The following is a 19,836-nucleotide window of genomic DNA, read 5'->3' as shown; positions in this document are numbered from 1 at the left end:
ACTGTTGGCAGCAATTGCTGACTGCATGTCCAAGGGATGCACTGTCTCTTGCAACAGAATCTGCACACGAGTCCCATGGGCAGAGGCTGCTCAAGGGCTACATTGAACCAGTACAACTGTGCTGAATGCTGGGCTCCAACCTGCCAGCAACAGATTGAAATCCAGTGAGTGATTTAGAGCTCATGTGCCACTGCCAGCTGGTGTGGGGTACAAGTGGATTGAGAGTACCCCCACAAGCTAATTTCTCTGGGAAGAGCACAGTGCCTGTCTCTCTGAGAGCTCCCAGATGACTGGGTCAATGCAATTGCCATTTGGGAGGAGGAAGCATATCTTTCCCCTGCTCCCTGCCAGCCAGCAGGAACTGCTGTGCCTGAACATAGCTGAAGGACTGAAATAAATTAGGGTATAAACTGTGACCTATTGATAAATGGTTGACAAATCCAAATACCTGTGTATGTAAATTGCCGTTCAGGCTGGAACCTTTGGCAGTCAGCAAACCCCTGCTTGGATACCTTTTGGGCCCCACCAGAGACAGAGATGCATTTGAAAGAGAAGCAGACATAACCCAGGAGTAAAACCAGTTATGAAAATCTGCTTGTTACTTGAATTAGGAACTACAGCTCTGTAGGGCATTCCCCCAGCTTCCAGGCAACCTTCCAGGGCAAAAAAACACTAGGGAATCCTCTTAGGGAAGCCCAAGGTTCCAGACAGCTAAACAGAGAGATTAGTAGAACTATGGCCTAACTGGGCCTTAGATTATTATTCTTGTTATTGCAAGAGAGATTCATGGCCCCACTGCTTTGTCTGCTGTATCAATGCTTCAGTGAGAATTATTTCCCACCAGATTCTTACTTTCAGGATTTAGCACCAGACCCTAGTTCCTGCTCTGGCAACACAAAGGGGCTGGATTCCCAAGTGGGTATAGAGTAAAGGCAGCTCCCTTCCTGCCCACTACAGGGACATGTTTGGAGAGCACTGCAGTATGGGAAGCCTCAACCAGCATAACCACCCCTTTGAACCATGACCAGCCTTTTTTTTTTTTTTTTAGAGCAGCCCTGAGGCTGGTCTAAATTACTTCAAGGACTGCATTAGCTTTCACCCGCCCTGGAGATTAAGGGAGGTCAACAGCAAGTCGCAGCCACTTTTGCCCCTCCCCAACCTGGCTAGACCCGAGGACTGGGACCTTGGTACCTGCTTATATCTGCTGCATTGAGTCCCATCTTAGGTAGAGCATTTGCAATGGGGTGCTGGTTGCAGCTGTGATTTACAAGATGTGGCCTCACTTGGATTATAAATCATGTGGTATTGCCCTCCTTTCAATGAAGTTTATAAAGAAATTACATTTTATTTACAGCTGGGTTGTTCAGCAAACCAGTTTCCCAATATGCGTATCTCTGAGTTTACTGTAGAAAACTGGAGATCAAGCCTTATTTCTACCTGGAGGATAATTCTGTGCACCATGCTTTGGGTCAGTGATCAGTTTAAAGTTTAATGTAAAGCACCAAAACTTCTGTCCACAATCTTTGGCAAATGCCTACATCCCTATTTCAGTCTTTTGTTGTTGTGCAGCTCTTACTTTACAAATTCACCCTGAAATCTGAATTATGGATGCTGCCACGTGAAGGCTTTTGAAGTCTGGTTAAATCCTAACGGCTTATGTGCAATCATTTGTGCATTGAATCTTGACGGCAATGAGAAACAGTACTATGAGCTGCTGCTGACACCATCAGGTCACCCTAGCAAAAGAGGTTGTCTTTCAGCCTTTGGAGAGTCTTGTCTGGTAAGAAAACATGCATAAGTTTGCAGACAATACCAAGGTGACAATACTAGCATACAACTGTTGTTTTTGTTTTTTTTAATCACTGTATTAAATTTATCCCTCAGTAACAGAACCTCTTTAAGGTAGAGCAGTTTTTTCCCCTTGTTACTTTGTACAGCCTCTCAGATTGTCATGCCACAACATATCAGTTATTTAAACTGCATATGAACAGAAACAAACACAGTTTACATCAAATTTTCATTCCATAGAAAGCACATGAATGAACTACTCTCCTTCCACATGCATTTGGCCTGCAAAGGCTGAAATCTCACTTTGCAAATTCCTGATGATAACCCTGGGCAACTGGCAAAGATTGTTCGAATTTGGCATTTTAGAACCTCCTGTGTTTGTCTGCTCCACCAGCAGCTGTATTAACCGAATAGAAGCATATCAAATTTTTATTTGGTCAATTTATGAATCAATAATGAGGTACTTCATGTGTATGTGTGTGAGTCAACACTGCCATCACCTGAATTAAAGAAGATGTGAACCAGGGTGAGTAAAGCTGGAATCGGGGAAACCAAGCACTTAGAGCTGAGGTTAATGGAGATTGAAACAATTTTTGTAATAAAACAAACATGTTTCCCCCTAAAATCAGGGTAATCCCCAATCCAAAACATGGTGCATTTGAGTCTCTCTAGCAATATGTACTGTAGCAGGAATAATAGGGTAGATTCTCATCTGCATCCAAGCCCTGTTTGTCTAGCGTAGGTGTGGCATAGAGCCTGTAATGTGTTGCTGATTCTGTGGCACACTTTGCCCTGCTGTGACAGAGCAGCACAGTGGCTGTTTTAATCTATGGTAGTGGAGTATGGGGTCTAAGGCACAGATCCTCAAAGTTATTTAGGTTCCTAACTTCCAGCCTAAATATCTTTGAGGATCTTGGCCCAAGACACTGTATGCCAGCTGAGCACTGGTGTAAAGGAGGAGTCCCCTCTACGTGCTCACACACCAGAACACAAACTGGTAGGTCCAGAAACCAGCTCTCCTGCATTATGCCAGATGAGAGCTCCCACCCCCATCAAGGGAACTCTCAGCTGGAATAGAGCTGAGCTGGAATTCTAGCCAGTAATGGCCTAGACCGTAACTGAGAATCTGGGTGTGTATTAACTAAAATAAACTGATCATGCAGAAGAATAAAAGGTTTTGACCAAAAATAATTTGCACCAGCTTATTTCATTCTGATCCTCAATGGAGGACACAGACTGACACACCAACACAACTTGTCTTTTAAAGTGTTTACATTTTAGTGCCCCCCTCAATCTCTCACTTCCCTCTCCTACTTAGACTACCCACAACCATTGCATTTAGAAAGTTCAGTGCTTTCTTGGTTCTTGTCATTAATTCTCTGCACTTAGATACCATGACAGGTGCACCAAAAACCCTCACATAGATTCACGGTGAGTCAGTGGGAACCAGGACAACGGGAGCCCTAAATGTTGTGAACAACTAAAACAGAGGACAAATCAATTACAGTTATTTCCTGCAGGTTGCGCTTTATAGTGGACACTCCAGATACCAAACACAGTTACCAACTGTTCTGTCTTTCTACAGCACCTAACACACTGAGGTCCTGATCAATGATTATGGCCCCTCAGCACTACCACAATACAAATAAATAAATACCAATGAATTCCAAATTACAATTTTAATTTTATTAAAAGTGATTTCACTTTCTAGAAACTTCTAGTATTCCTGGAAATAATGCCACATTTTTGTTCATAAGATTCCATTTTTCACATTTGTGAATAAAATATTCTACTCAGAGAGGAATTGCATAGCTGAGATACCACACAAGGTACTTTTAAAGCTACAATTGTTATTTCAGATTCTTATGCCTGATCACATAAAGAAACAAATTATTATCCTAATATTATACATGCAATTACATTGTATGAAATGCTTTGAGAGTCAGAAAAATATGCTCGCCATATGTATTTAGATAGAAATAACATGCACCTGCATTGAGTATACCTGGGGACCACAGAATGTTAATTTCCTCAATTAAATGCACTGTGCACTGCTGTTTCTCATAAAAGATGGTCAAGCACAATTAAGTTGTGGTCTCAGAATCTGGGCCTGATTGACCACTATGCTATTCTAGTTTTATGATGGGGTAACTCCACTGAAACCACGAGTTATATTGGAGTAAAGCTGGAGTAAAGTAGTGGTGAATCAGACCCATTATCTTTACAGGTGCAGAGACAAATCCAGTCAGAGACTTGTAAACATCACATTTATACTATAGCTTAACGTGCCTTCTAACATCCAGCTGCTATATTACTAATAATACAGAGATGACAATTTATCATTATCATTGAAAGAAAACTGTCAGGTAGTTTAGGTCTAACTGCGAGGTTGTGTAAAATAGTTTAACCACTACTAATTATTATACCAAACCAGCAGATATGTTGAAAAGCAAATTCAATTTTTAAAATTCTTTCAGTTATAACTATTTACTAATAAGGTACTTTTAATCTGATGGCATTTCTCTAACTTTACAAAAAACATCAACAGTTGTACGTTTACACAGAAACCTCCTCGTAAAAACACAAGGCCTAAACTGAGTTTTGGCAGTAACATAAAGGCTACTGCATACTTTATTTTTCTTAGAAGACTGGCACCAGCCAGTACAAGGCACATTATGTACATGGAAAAAATAATTGAGTTTTATGGGGTGGGAGTAGCTGGATTGGTTACATTTTGGAAAATAAAAGAAATATTATTCTTTATTCTTTCAAGGAAGGGATCAGCAAGCGTCTGGTGCTGCCCTGAAAAGTGTTTCCATTGCATCAGCTGTGACATAGAAAGAGGTTTCTTTGAATCAGCCTTCTCATGATGTTGTCCCAGCTGGCAACCTCTATACACGGGGAGCTTTTCTGAAGAAGGATCTGAAAAGTGATAAAGTGAAACAGAGATTGAGAACTACCAAGAAAGTTCTCAGTCTGGATCAGTATTCTATTTTCCAGAACAGCAAGTGAAACCTTCTATAACAATAAAAGCCACACACAAAAAAGGGTAAATTACTTGTTAATTTTGTTTCTCAAAAATCCCCCTCTGCCAGCCCAGAGTATAAGTCCTTGTACAAGGAGATGTAATGGAAAGTTTCTTATCTGATAATTTCCTTTCTGCTAGCAGCATCTCCTGCAATTCTGTGACACATGGGCTATTCCCCTCTTCTCCGCAGTTCTGGAAGTGGTTCAGTGTTGCAGCCTGTGCTGGTACTACCCCCCTTTCTGGCTTCCTGCCAGGAGTCATTCCAGAGCTGTGGAAAATATCTTAGAATAGGAGTAACAATAACCTGAATGCCAACCAGTGAACTATGTACAGTGGGCTACTTGGCCCACAAACTGTAGATATAGAAATTAAATGTTCTTTGGCTAATAAAGCCATACAAGGTAGGAAGAATTGTGGGAGATACTGCTAGCAGGAAGAAAATTACTGCTAAGAAATTTTCCATTCTGCAGCTCAGCATCTCCCACAATTCTGTGATGTAGAGGAAGTAGCAAGCAGGCAACATTCCCGTCCTCTTCAATTCCCAGGCACCTCCCCCCAACCAGCCTGCCCCTCCTCCTCTAACCAGCCTGCCCCGCCCATCCTCTGAGGCCCCCCTTCTTGGAGGCCCCACCCCCGCTCACAACATCCCCCCTCCCAAATGCTTGCTCCCCCAACCCTCACTCACTCACTCATTTTCACCAGGCTGAGGCAGGGGGCTGGTGGGAGGGGGGGCCTCCGGCTGTGGGTGCAGGCTCTGGGGTGGGGCTGGGGATGAAGGATTTGGGGTGTAGGAAGGTGCTCTGGGCTGGGGCCAAGGGGTTTGGAGGGTGAGAGGGGGATCAAGGCTGGGGTGGGGTGAGGGCTTGGGGTGGGCAGGAGGGGGGGTGAGGGCTCTGGCTGTGGGTGCAGGCTCTGGGGATGAGGGGGTTTGGATGTAGGAGGGTGCTCCAAGCTGGGACTGAGGGGTTTTGAGGGCGGGAGGAGGATCAGGGCTGGGGCGGGGCAGGGGGGGGGGGGTCCAGCTGGGGGTGTGGGTTCGGGAGTGGGGCTGAGGGGCTTGGGGTGCAGAAGAGCGGGATGGGGATCAGGGCAGGGGCAGGTGGTCAGGGCATGGGAGGAGGTCAGGGGGTGCAGCTTCCAGGTGGTGCTTACCTCAAGCAGCTCCTGGAAGCAGCGGCATGTCCCCCCTCTGGCTCCTATGCGGAGATGCGGCTCTAAACACTGCCCCGTCCACGGGCGTTGCCCCCTGAGCTCCCATTTGCCGCAGTTCCCAGTCAGTGGGAGCTGCAGAGCCAGTGCTTGGGGCGGGGGAAGTGTGCAGAGCCCCCTGGCTGCCCCTATGTGTAGGAGCCAGAGGGGGGACATACCGCTGCTTCTGGGAGCCTGCCTTAGCCCCCTGCACCGCCAACTGGACTTTTAATGGCCTGGTCGGTGGTGCTGACTGGAGCTGCCAGGGTTTCTTTTTTAACTGGGCGTTCTGGTCAAAAACCGGACACCTAGCAATCCTATCCTCCCACCACCAGCCTGCCCCTCCTCTTTCCCTCCAGGCACCGCCCACGATCCTGCCCCTCCTCTTCCAGGCATCCTCCCCAACCAGCCTGCTCCTCCTCATCCTCTCCCAGGCACCTGTTCCCACCAGCCTGACACACACCCCATGGTTCATGAACCCCTGCACCCACCCATCCCAGTAGCCTCAGCCCAGCATCCACCTTTAGTATTTCTGTAACTGTATTTTTTGGCTCTTGCATCTTATTCTATCTAAGTGTGTGGCTGCTTATATGCTTACCCTTGGGATGGGAAAAAACTGGCAGAACTCTACATAAGATGCATAATGCAAACAACTTGCACTCTCTGACATCTCCATAACTTCTTGGACAAAATCAGGGTGTGTGCGCAAATTTTTTCCCTCTGGGAAGGTCTAATATACTACTGTAACTGCAGCTCTTGATCAAGTCACTATCAGGATACTAGGCAAAAAACAGGCCCTGCGCGCGTGCCCATAGAAAACATAGAGCTGGATCCACTAGGTATATTTTACCAGCTCACATGAGCTCCATTCCCCCCCAAGAACTGAAGCTCCAGCTTTTCAGCCATGAAAAGAACACAAAGACAATGAAATCAGTGGATTGCTTGTCAGAGTGCTTTAACCAAAAGTAAAGTGAAAAACAAAAAACTCTTCACTATAAAAGCACCCTACCTTAACTATACAAATCCTGCCAGACTTTAGGTGAGAAGGGAGGAGAGATGAAATGAGCAAAACTCTAGTCTATCTGCTGGAAACATGTAAACAACCAAACAGGATCAACCCCTTTTTTTATTGCTTAATTTCCTGTCTGCATCTGCTGGTAAGAAGACATGCACTCAGATGGCAGGCTTAGGAGGATTTTAGAAGAATAATTCTTACCAACTGCATTTTTACTTAGTGCTGTTAAAATGCAATTTTAAAATGTTGTAGATATTTCTTTGGGTCTCATTACTATGATAGCAGAGAGTGTCTATTTAGAAGAGATCAGCATTTGCACCATTGTCACACTAGTAGCGCTATTATAGATGAGCATCTCATGCCCATCAGAAGAAGGGAACTTATTGAGGCAACAGATGCCCTGTTTCTTAGATGCTAGGTCTGTCATAAAGGTTAGACCTGATGGAGAGCTACCTTAATGAAAACAAGATTAAGACATTTAAAAAAAATATATGAAAACAAAAAATCCTATCCCTAATTTAAATCAACTATATGCAAAAAAGTATTAAACAACACACCACACAGAAAGAGTGGAAAGGGAGGTATTAGGAACACTAGTGGAGGTGGTACTACTTATATCTTTGGCATAGGGCAAGCAGAAGCTAGGGGTCTGTTTTTGCACCCTTCTGCTGACTGTTCTAATCACTCTTTTCCAATTTTAGATAGTAACCTTGCCACAAATGGTTGTCTGTATTTTGGGCACTATTACACCTTTGGCCAGATCCTCAACTGATGTAAGCTGGTACAGTCCCAGTCAAATGAATAGTGCTACAGTGATTTACACCAACTGATAATCTAGTCCCTGGTTTGTATCATCTAATCATTCTTGCTTTTGATACTTTCTTTCTCTGAGTTTCATAAATAATCTTGCCTGATTATAACCATTGTCACTAGTCCAATTTGCCTTGATTGGTTTAAGGATTTAAGAGGCTGTTAAAAGTAGAGGTCATTAGTTCAAGGAATGAATCTTTTCTCATCATCAGCTGATGAAAGGGTCCTGTGGATCTGAAAAAAAAATCAGGCATAAGGCAATATCATGAAGATCCAATAAAGAATTTCATTACTTTAATCCTCTTGTAGTGGGTGTCCCTGGAAATGGATGTACCAACCCTGCAAGTGCCAAAGAGATAAAGAACAGAAAGCTCACTTTGATGGTCTTTCTTTTCCATACAGTTGCACTCAAGTAGGTCATGGGTAACACAGCTGGAATCTTCATGTAGTATAAAGAGATTTTTAAGTTCCTCAATGGAAAAACGGATGTGTTCAGATGTCTTGGAAAGGTCTACGACTGCCCCAGAAAGGCCTTGCTTGCTGATCTGTCTCTGATAGATCTTTTCTTCTATTGAGCCTGCATTGAAAAACACTTCAGATACATAAGATTAATTTTAAACCAGTATTTCTAAAGGTAGATTCCATTTGCTTGATAATTGCATAATTTGAAATGTTGGAATATTACCTTCAGTTACTAAAAGAATAATCAGAACAAAGCAAAGACATATGTTTATGAGATTTCCAAAAGTGCCCCACCCTCTTCTGATACTTGCCAAGATTTGCCTCCCTCCAGCCTATGTTAGAGTAGCATTTACATGTATAATATTTCTGACCTGTAGTTAGCAGTCTGTAAATATGCACAGTGTGTTTCTGACCATCTCTCCACACCCTGGCCATTGCCTAAAGAAGATAAAAAGGAAAGATGTTATTTGAAATCTCATTACACAAAGAACATTAGAAAAGAATAAACGTTTTAGCTAATCAAGTTCTTAGCACTTGTTAGCTCCTTAAAGGGACACTGTCAACATAAATTTTTCCAAAAGATTGTCTTTATCTGTATTACTATTAAATCTTAGGTTATTAAATCTGAAATATTTTTAAAATCTAATTTGCTTCTACCATTTACTCTCTGCCTCTCACCTTGCTTAGATTACCACATGAAATTAGATTAGTCCATTTCATTTCTGCTAGCCCTAGTTTCACTTGTGGTTTTCAGGTATTAGCATGACTGTGTTGGATTTAGGTTTCTAACACTGCACAGGAATATTTAAGTTCCTCCTCTCCCCCCCAAATCCTTTTTTCAATATTTATAAAACCAGTGAAAACATGTCCATTTCAGTTGGGTTTAGAAAAATCAGCTTTTGCAGAAAACCTTTAAATCTTAAAAAATTACTTGACAGTGTCCACTTAAGCGAATTTTTGGCAACAATTTAAGGGTTACAAGTACATATTCAGCACAAGTTTCAGTAGTTAGCAAGCTGTAATATTTGTGGCTGATTTTACTAGACTGTGTTTCAAGCAATACGACAAGTGACCACATGATGGTGCTGATGAAGATCAGGAACAAGAGCAAAGCCTTTGAGTTCCACTCAGGTGATAGCAATTAGCATTATGGTACAATCTGAGGCGATGTATTGAAATTGTAAGACATTTTTTTTTAAAGACATTTAACATTTGTTAAAAAACAGTTTTATCCAAGCACTCTTATGCCAGATAAAATAATACCTATAGAGCTACTGCAATCATTACAAGAATAGCAGTAACTATTTTTTTCTTGTAACATCTACTGCCATTTGATTTTGTCCCTTTCTTCATGCTACTCGGGACCTCTCCCCTTAGCTCAGATGTAGCTGAGCTCCCTGTTCATCAGCACACACAACACATAATGATCAGTAGTTTTAATTTCATTTTCTTTTGGGAAACATAAGAGAGAGATGATGGCCATTCTACTAGAAAAATCAAAGTCAATAGAAGACTGGGCCATATGAGAAACCCCTCCAGGGAGACCAGAGATTTATTCCCCTAAACTTTATGCTCCTTGTTTGTCCCAATCAGCTGTTCTAATTTAATTTTACCCTGAATATTCAAACTAGAGACAAGCATCTCCTGGCTGAATGTCACAATACAAAAAGAGATCCAACAGCTGATCGATATGGATAACAAAGTTGCATGGGAATCCTTCAGATGTGTTTCTGATATGGAGACAAAGCTAATTTAAACAATCTGCCAGACAAATTTTTCCTCCTTTCCCCACATAATTACACTTGTCTAGTTGCAGGCTGAGCAATATTCAATATGGACCAGAGGTTTAAGGTCTGACATTTTAGAATCTATCTCCTCATCAATTAAAATCCCATTTGGTCTACATCCCATCCCCAATACACACAACTGTATCAAACCTGAATATCTGTGGCTGGATTCCAGTCAATATCATACAGAATTAAATGAGATGCTCCAACAAGGTTCAGACCTACACCGCCAGCCTTCGAACTCAGCAAAAAGATAAATGCTGAACGGAATTTATTATTAAAACTATCCACAATCTGTTGCCTCTGGGAGACAGGAGTGTGTCCATCAAGTCTTGTATAAGAATATCCATAATGTTTGCACATCTCTTGCAAAATATTCAATGTCTGTGTATAATTAGATACCAACACAATTCTGTCAATCAGAGAAACAAAGAACTTGTTATGTTGTGCATTACTAGTTAAATCTAATAAAGCATTATATTTATTTATTGTAGACAACTGATGAAATCAAATGACAACTCGGACAAAAATTGCACATCAGCCTGATTTTACTCACCTCTCTTTAAAAATTAAGTATTTGGCATTGCAAATAAAGACATCAGACCTACTGTGAAGCATTCAAATAAATTATTAATGTTATTTTTTCAACAGGATTTTGCTTAATGTACAAACAGGACCAAGCACAGAGATAGGATTATAAAATTTCTACTTACACAAACTAGGTCTTGCAAGAGGAACTATATGCGCCTGTATGTGGCTCCACTTAAAGAAAAAAGCTACTGTGACATCACTGCACAATTTGAGAGATTTCTGAGCGGGAGTGGAATTACAGATGGGCTAACTGGGGGTCATTTATCTGAAGAAAATTCCTCCTCCCCAAGCTGGGGTTTGGCAAAATGGGATGAGGGAAAAAGGAGGGCAAACGACTTTGTAAATATTACAGATTTTTGGTAAACTTGGTCTCCTGGTCTTTTGAGCTATTGATATCCCACTTACTTCTAACTACATCTGCCTTCCATTTAGCAACAGCTTTTAAAGGTTTTCAAACTGTGGAGCACGCCCCACTAGAGCAGCATAGAAGAACATTCAGGGGGGCAGGCGGGGAGGCCAGATGGCTTGGGCCAGCCGCCCATGGTGGGGCTAAGGGAGGGAAAGCCACCTCCATTCCCTGACTCACCTCACCTCAGCGGGCCACCCAGCCTGTCAGGGTTAGAGTGGGTGGGGGGGGAGGGGACGCGCAACCAAAAATTATAACAAAGTGGGGGCTCAGCTCCAAAAATTTGAAAACAGGGGGTGGAGGTGGTGCTTTCTCCCCAAGCCCCGCTGCATGGGGCTGATGCCCAAGCTGCCTGGTATCACTGCTCGCCCCACTGAATGTTCCTTTGTGCCCCCCTAGGGGGACGTGCCCCACAGTTTGAAAACCTCTGCTGTAAATTAACAGTAGGAGGAGACAGCAGCTCCCTTTATACTGACACACTGGGGAGTGCTTCTTCCTGACATTCTCTTTTGAAAAGGAACTTATAGACAGCTAATTCTCCTAAAATGGAGTAAAAGGAAAACCCTGAATGACAGCTAGTCATAAACATGACTATACAGGAGAGAGCTCACAGTCTAGTAATTAAAAATATTTTATTGAACAGTTTAAAATACTGAGCACATTAAATGATTGCCCCAAGAGATACAAAGTGCTGGAAAGTCTATGCACGTAACAGGCAGTATGTCACAGAACAGTAGTTTCAGTGTGAGACATCTGCTTAGTTGGTAGAACTCAGCATGAAAAAGAAAAACTAGATATCTGTCCAGAAATAACAGAAACAGAAACTTGGACAAGTGTCCACCAGCTGTAATTCCTATGTTAATAATTTTAACAAGAGGCAAAGCTATAGAGTTGAATACATGTACGTATGAATAAGTATGCTTGGTAGCTGTGCGGAGTGACAGATCCCTCAGGGTAAATATTTTGGCATAATGTTTGTGTGAAAACAGAAAGTGGGATAATCAAAGGGATCATCTAAATTCAAAAGTACCTAATATGTCTCTCCTTCCTTTCTTTCTCTCTCACCTTTCAGAAGGGCTGAGTTCACTGATCGCTGCCAACAGCTTTGCCAGGACCTGTAATTTTCCTGAGTCAGTTTCAGTGAAAGTGGTGGAGGTATAATCTTGTGGGAAAATATCTCTTAAACCTTCATAAAGATGGGATTCCTCAGATTCATCACAAGTTGGATTACATTCTTTTTCCTATTAAAAAAAGAAAAGATTCATCTGTGGTAACCGCATGACTTTTTGAAAAGGTACTTAAAAAAAAAAAGCTTTGTCAATATTTTCATTATGATTACAGAAAGCATTAAAGAAAGACAAGACCAAGAACGAGCACACAGATTTTAATGAACAAACAAGTCATCTGGCTGATAACCTCTCATCATTGGCTCTACTGCAATTTTTACAAACCATTATTATAATAAAATTCAACTTGATTCTATACCCTATACACTAATGTCTCATCTACAACTGGATAGAGGATGGGGAAGAAAACAGTATTGCTCACTCCTGCTTCTCTGATTTAAAAGTAGTTACAAGACATCAGAAACATATGAGAGGTAAAGTAATGCTTTGTTTGCTCCTGCTTCATTCTGTGCCAGCTTATTACAGAGCTCTATGGGCATTTATTTTTGAGAAAACTGTTCTCTTCCCAACCAGAGATTAAATTACTGAACTGAGAGGATGAAGAGCAGCTATCAAAGGGATAATGCAGCCAGAATGAAGGGGTAGAGGAAAAATGGTAAAATCACTTAGCTGCAGTCTAACAATAGCTATATCAGTGTAATAAAAATAACAGCAATAAAACCAACTTGTGTTTATCTCTCTCTCTCCATCCTACCAATTTCTACAGAAGTTAAGCTTTCATGTTAAAAAGTTTCTAGCATTTACAGTGGTGAAGCAAATTTATTGAACACAGTATTCTCTCTTTGAGTCACAGACAGAGACTGAAACAATAGCTCTTGCAATAGGTTTACACATCTACATCTCAATTAGATGTTGACTCCAAAGCAGAGGTCCCCAAACTGCGGGGCGTACCCCCCCGAGGGGTGTAGAGGAATGTCCTGGGGGACATGGCGGGTCCTCGGGGACATGGCGGGGCCTGGGGGGTAGGGAGAGGCCACCACCCAGCCCCTTCTCCACCCCCATCTCTGCTCTGGTCATCCCCAGCTCTCAGCCCCGTGCCTGGGCCCAGCCTCGGCCTGGCTGGCTCCACTCCCAGCCTTGCCCCCTACCGCAATCTGGCTGCAGCTCCACCCCCGCCCCCATCCCCAACCTCAGCCCCGGGCCACAGCCCCGTTTCTGGCCGCAAATCCACCCTCTTGGCCCCCTTCCCTCAGTTCCCATCCCCCCTTCCCCCGAGCCATGGCCCCACTCCCATCCCCCCTTCCCCCGAGCCACGGCCCCACTCCCAGCCCCAGTGGGGGGCATAGATGGGGTAAGGGGGGCATGACCTTAAAAGGTTTGGGTCCTGCTGCTCTAAAGGCTATGGATATTAATTTTAATGTCAATCTAATTATGCCTTTTGCAGCTGACATTTTAGTAAGAATACTGAGGGAATCATAGAAATGTAGGGCTGAAAGTTACCTCCAGAGCTCAGCTAGTCCAGCCCTCTGTGCTGAGGCAGGACCAAGTATACCCTATACCATCCCTGGCAGGTGTTTGTCTAATCTGTTTTCAGAAACCAACGACAGGGATTCTACAACCTCCCTTGGAAGCTATTCCAGTGCTTAACTATGCTTATAGTTAGAAAGGTTTTCCTAATATCTAACCTAAATCTCCCTTGCTGCAGATTAAGCCCATTACTTCTTGTCATAACTTCAGTGCACACAGAGAACAATTGAACACCATCCTCTAGAACAGCCTTTGAAGACTATCAGGTTCCCTCTCAGTCTACTTTTCTCAAGACTAAACATGCCCAGTATTTTTAACCTTCTCTTATAGGTCAGGTTTTCTAAAATGTTTATTGCTCTCCAATTTATCCACATTTTTCTTAATGTGTGGAGTCCAGAACTGGATACAGTAGTCTAGCTAAGGCCTCACTAGTACTGAATAGAGCAGGAAAATTACTTCCAATGTCTTACTTACAAGACTCCTGTTAATACATCCCAGAATTATATTAGCCTTTTTTGCAACTGCATCACATTGTCAACTCGTATTCAATTTGTGATCCACTATAACCCCCCAGATCCTTTTCAGCCATTCTATCATCTACCCAGTTATTCCCCATTTTGTAGTTGTATAATTGATTTTTCCTAAGTATAGTACTTTGTACTTTTCTTTATTCAATTTCATCTGGTTGATTTCAGACTATTTCTCCAATTTATCAAAGGTCATTTTCAGTTCTCCAAAGTATTTGGAGGTGTCATCTGCAAATTTTATAAGCATATTCTCCACTCCATTATTCAAGTCATTATTGAAAATGTTGAAACGTATCAGACCCAGGACAGAGCTCTGTAGCACCCCTTATATACATCCTCCCACTTTGACAGTGAATCGTTGATAACTGCTCTTTGAGTACGGTCTTTCAACCAGTTTTACATCCAATTTAATATAGAACACATTTCCCTAGTTTGCTTATGAGAATGTAATGTAGGATGGTGTCAAAAGCCTTACTAAATCCAAGGTATACCTCCTGCTTGCCCTCATCCACTAGGCCAGTAACCCTATCAAAGAAGGAAATTAGGTTGATTTGGTATGATATGTTCTTGACAAATCCATGTTGGCTATTACTTATTATGCTATTATCCTTTAGTAGCAGTACATCCTTCCCATATCAATGCTGGTGAACAGGGTGGAAACTAGTCTCTTCTATTCCTCTCTGTCATTTGCTGCTGCTTTCATTTTCACTATGGCATTGAGATCTATTATTATGCCCTTCCTGCAAAGAGTTCTTCATAAAGTTTCTATTGGGTGCCGTTTTTCTCTCACACCAGTTGGCTTCCACTTGACAGCATCTATAATTGCTTTTAATCATTCCCCTATCATGGAGGTTAGGGGGTTTAGTCTCAAGGTTCCCCCCACTCAGGCCAATCACTTCCTTCTGGGGTCCCCACTGGTTTTCACCCCTACCCCCTTCTTCCACCTAGGACTCCCCAGGTGTTTGGCTGCCCAACCTTCCAGGGTTGGGGTTGAGTGCTTGCTTCAAAAGGGGCCTTCCTTGGGTAGTTGGGTCAATTCCCTGGCTGTTATGCATCTTTCTACCAGCATGATCATCTCGTCATAGGTGGACGGCTCGTTCTGGCCTATCCATTTGCGAAGATCTGGTGGCAGTCCTCGCATGTAATGGTCCATGATCAGGGTCTCCAAAATCTCCTCTGGGCTGGACGCCTTGGGCTGTAACCACTTCCATGCGAGGTGTATTAGGTCGAATAGCTGGGACTTCAGGGGTTTGTTCCCCTGGTATTTCCACTCATTGAACCTCTGGGCCCGTACTGCTGCCGTCACCCCTAATCGTGCTAGGATCTCTGCCTTAAGCCAGTATAGTCAGTGGCATCCATGGCAGGCAAGTCAAAGTAGGCCTTCGGGTCCTCTCCACACAAAAATGTGGCGAGAATGCTGGCCCACTGCTCCTGGGGCCACACCTCACGCTGAGCAGTCCTCTCGAATGAAATGCCTCTATGTCATCTTCCGATGTCATCTTTGGCAGACAACTAGTGGCCTTCAGGGTTCGCATCTTGTCGGACCCCCAGGCCTGGGTGGTGAGGATCTTTAGCTGGTTCACAACCTCTCACAAGAGGGCACAATCTTGGGTCGCCTGGCCCATCAATAATTGATTGGTTTCCTGCTGTAGCCACATAGACTCCAGTTGTGCTAATGCCTGAACCCGGGTGACCTCCTGCTGGGGTGCTGTGGCTTGTACCAGGGCTCTTACCACCTCCTCCATTGTGGTACAAAGCAAACAAATGCCTTTTGAAAAATCAATTAAATTGATGAAGAGGGGAGCATGCCATTGTACATTCTTCTGTGATGGTCCTTAGTATGAATATCTGATCTACACTAGATCTCTTGGGCCTGAATCCAGCCTTTTTTCGGCAAGGAATTCTAACTTGAACTAAGGAACAGATTTGAGGCATCACCAATGGCAGAGGAAGATGGGACACTGACTGGACCTGAAGAAAAATAGGCAGTGTTCAGAGACAATGTGATTCAAGCTGCAGCAGATGGAAATCAACACAGACAGAGCAAGAACTGGATGTGGCATATGGAAAGTACTGAAAGTGAAAGTCCTGAAGGCTAAGATCAAACAAACAACTGGAAAAGACAGAGAAGTATAAGAAAGCAAAGCAGTGAAAAGCAATGCAAAGAAAGATGTGGAGATGTATTGAAGTTGACACTGAAGCTGCTGCTATGAAAGGAAACCACAGAGCTGTTTTCCAAGTGACTAAAACACTGTGTGGAAATTTCAAAACAGGACACGGGCCAGTAAAAAGCAAAGATAGAAAAATGCTTACAATTGAGGTAGAACAGAAAAACAGATGGGCAGAGCATTTAAAATATGTCCTCCATAGACCCAACCTCCCCTAGTACCAGATTTTGATTAAGCACGTTAACCTGATCAACTTGACAATAACATCAGTTCAAGGAATGTCAGAAGTACAAACTGCAGTCAAAAAGCTGAAAAGTAACAAAGTGGTGGAAGATGATCAAATTACAGCAGAAATGCTGGAAGTACTTGATATCACCACCCTAATGAAACTGACAGAACTGACTTCCTAATGTTTAGGTTTTTTGAAAGCTCTAAAGCATATAATTTTGGGAGGGCATTTGTGGAACTTCACTGATACAGTTTTTAACAGTAACTCATTTTAATTACTTTTATTGTGTAGGATTGTCTAATTATTTGTGTTGATATATATAGTAAATACCTTTATGGCTTTAAACAGAAGACAGGGATGGTTGCAGAGTTTTTTCAAAGCTCCTATACATATCAGATGAGGACTGTTTTCTAGTACTCCTTGTAGGCAGGATCTAATGACTCGAGAACTAAGCAGTTTTCTATAGAGTTCAAGCTGCAAGGCTGTTGGTCGGCAGAAAAGTATGCTCTCCTTTTTCGGTGGGAGAAATTCGTTTATGATCTCTTGTGTTCTTCTAAGAATAAACAGTCCAGTTAGGCGAGTGAGTTCTGCTGCTCTTTTCTTTCCTAACTCCTTTTCTTCCTAATATAACAAACAGAGGTTTAGATATGACTTCACAAGCATGTTCAGTTATATCACAATTCTTTGCTATATGATTCTTAATCAGGTAGTAGTGAACACAGTTTATATGTATGATACCACTTTCTGACACAGGGTTTTAATGATTAGTTCCTTCTCAATTAATATCAATGTATTTGGTTTGTCATAGGGGTTTTTAAACTCTTAACCTAGGCAAGAGCTAATGCACTATGAGTCACTATAGACTCAAATTATGTAGCAAGGTTCCTGATTTATGCAGCAAAGCTGCACTGAATTCTACAGAACCGTGCTGACGTGATATATGAATGGCATCATATCGCAATTTGTACAGCTCCTAAAATGTGGAATGGGCAGACAGTGGCAGGAGTTGAAACAGTGTCTCAGGGCTTGTCTACAGTGGCACTTTACAGCACTGTAACTTTCTCGCTCAGGGGTGTAAAAAAAAACACACCCCTGAGCGCTGAAAGTTTCACCGCTGTAAAGTGCCACTGTAGACAGTGCACCAGCGCTGTGAGCCACACTCCCAGTGCTGGTAGCTATTCCCCTGGTGAAGATGGTTTTTTCATAGCGCTGGGAGAGCTCTCTCTCAGTGCTGGTGCCGTGACTAGACAGCCACGCTAAAGCGCTGCTGCAGCAGCGCTTTAATGTTACTAGTGAAGACATGCCCTTAGAGAGAGTAAAGGAAATGACGGCCATCTCAGAGCATATCCACACTTAAAATGCTGCATAGGCGCATTTACACCAACTGGAACAAACTACCAAATAAACCACTGTAGAACTTTAATGAAAATGCTCCACACTGACAGGAGAGAATTAATACATCTCCATGAGAGGCGGTAGCTATGTTGGTGGGAGAAGTTCTCCCACCAACATAGCGCTGTCTACATGGGGGGTTATGTTGGTATAACTACGTTGCTCCAGGGTGTGGATTTTTCACACTGCTGAGCAACATAGTTACACTGATATAGGTCTGTAGTGTAGACCAAACTCCCAAACCGTGCCAGAAGCTCCACTCCTTCACAAAGTAGCAGAGGAAGACAACTGCCATGAGAAGCTCCTCAGAACTGCAGAAGTGAAGAATTATATCTCCATTCAATCCCTCCAAGTGCTACATCCCCCTTCTTCCCCTCATGTCACTATATGCCCTCTCCCCTTCTCCAGCCAATCACACAGTCCCCTTCCTGCCAGACTGCTACAATGGCAGGTGAACAGGCTGAGGAGATGGAAGATGGCATGAAAGTGACCATTTTTGTGGGGTTTGCCAGGACAAATTTATGCAGTACCTAGAAGGAAAGAAATGTTGTAGCCATTTGGACAGTGGTAGAACAAGATTATATGTGGAGCCCTTCAATTAATTGGAGTGAATGATAACCAATTGTTTAGATTCATTGTTCCTACCATCTAAGATCATTATCTAATCAATAATCCACAAACTAATTATTCAATAAAACAGGCGTTCTAAAAACTCAACATTATATAAACCTTACAAAGTTAAATAATTCCAATCCAGTTGATTGAATAACAGCATTTAACTCTAATTTCAAATAGGAGGCTGAGAAGTCTGTGTTACCACAGCTGCCCTAGACCAAATTAGTTGGGTGGGGAGGGCATTGTAGTTTGGTACCCCCTCGGTCCTATGATCCAGGCTGGAAAACACTGAATTGGGGTCATAGAGTCTGACACACACAAAAAAGTGGTGTTGTAGCCATGTCAGTCCCAGGATATTAAAGAGACAAGGTAGGTGAGGTAGTATCTTTTACTGGACCAGGTTCCATTGGTGAGAGAAACAAGCTTTTGAGCTACACAGGGTATGTCAACACAGCAATTTAAGCCCGGGTCTGAACCCAAGCTTGAGTCAAACCCCCCTTGCATCCACACTGCAATTTGATAACCTAGGGTTCAGACACAGGGTTCCTGGGCTGGAGGGTTTGAGCTTGTGTTAAGCTGGGACCTAGGGTCCGAGTCCTACTGCTTTCCTGTGTGCATGTGGCCCCGGCTTGATTCAGAGCCCAGAAGTCCTCTGATGTATCCCAGAGTTCCTGGAGGGAGAGGAGCAGCACTGCAGGCAGCCAATACAGCAGCCAGAAGTACCATTACTGCCTGGCTGAACATACTTCCCCTTCTTACTCTGGCTCCTCCGCTCTGCTACATGGAGCTCGCCCAGAGCAGGGAGCAAAGCTGACAGGTGGGAGATGGCTCCTGGCTGCAGGGATGTTGCAAGTCATCCTTCCCCTGACTGTGCTGAACTGGGACCTCAGGCACTCCCCCTCCCTGCAGGGTGGTGCTTGGTCCCCAATCTGCTATCTTGGCCCCTCTTACCCTCCCTGCATGTGCAGGGATACCTCGGCTGCATGCACTGAGGGCAGTGAATGGGAACCAGTCCCAAAACTTCCCTGCAGCCTTCTGAGGATCCCTTATCCCTGCTTCCTGGGGTGCTGTAGGGGCAGAGATAAGTGATCCCCGGGGGTTGTTGAAGCACACTGCACCCCAAGCCCTGGGGGTGCACTTCACCGCTCCGCAGCCGACAACAGCCAGGCTGAGGTA

General features: G+C 43.3%; 1 protein-coding gene across 2 annotated transcripts in view; it reads right to left on the bottom strand.

Moving 5' to 3' along the window:
• Window positions 1-3,465: 3,465 nt before the first annotated feature.
• Window positions 3,466-19,836, bottom strand: part of RAD54B (RAD54 homolog B) — a 118,296-nt gene continuing 101,925 nt past the window's right edge. Inside the window, exons 10-15 of one of the 2 annotated variants that reach the window (XM_054019352.1) lie at window positions 16,984-17,274; window positions 12,141-12,316; window positions 10,229-10,490; window positions 8,663-8,729; window positions 8,206-8,421; window positions 3,466-4,710 (exon numbers count right to left, since the gene is read on the bottom strand). In XM_054019352.1, the coding sequence (XP_053875327.1) occupies window positions 4,490-4,710; window positions 8,206-8,421; window positions 8,663-8,729; window positions 10,229-10,490; window positions 12,141-12,316; window positions 16,984-17,274 (1,233 nt within the window). In that variant the 3' untranslated portion in view covers window positions 3,466-4,489. The remainder of the gene's footprint in view (window positions 4,711-8,205; window positions 8,422-8,662; window positions 8,730-10,228; window positions 10,491-12,140; window positions 12,317-16,983; window positions 17,275-19,836) is intronic. The other variant, XM_054019354.1, reaches the window with a different exon arrangement.

Source organism: Malaclemys terrapin, chromosome 2, assembly GCF_027887155.1.
Source record: "Malaclemys terrapin pileata isolate rMalTer1 chromosome 2, rMalTer1.hap1, whole genome shotgun sequence".
NCBI lineage: Eukaryota > Metazoa > Chordata > Testudines > Emydidae > Malaclemys > Malaclemys terrapin.
This window is presented reverse-complemented; position numbering and strand designations above follow the sequence as displayed.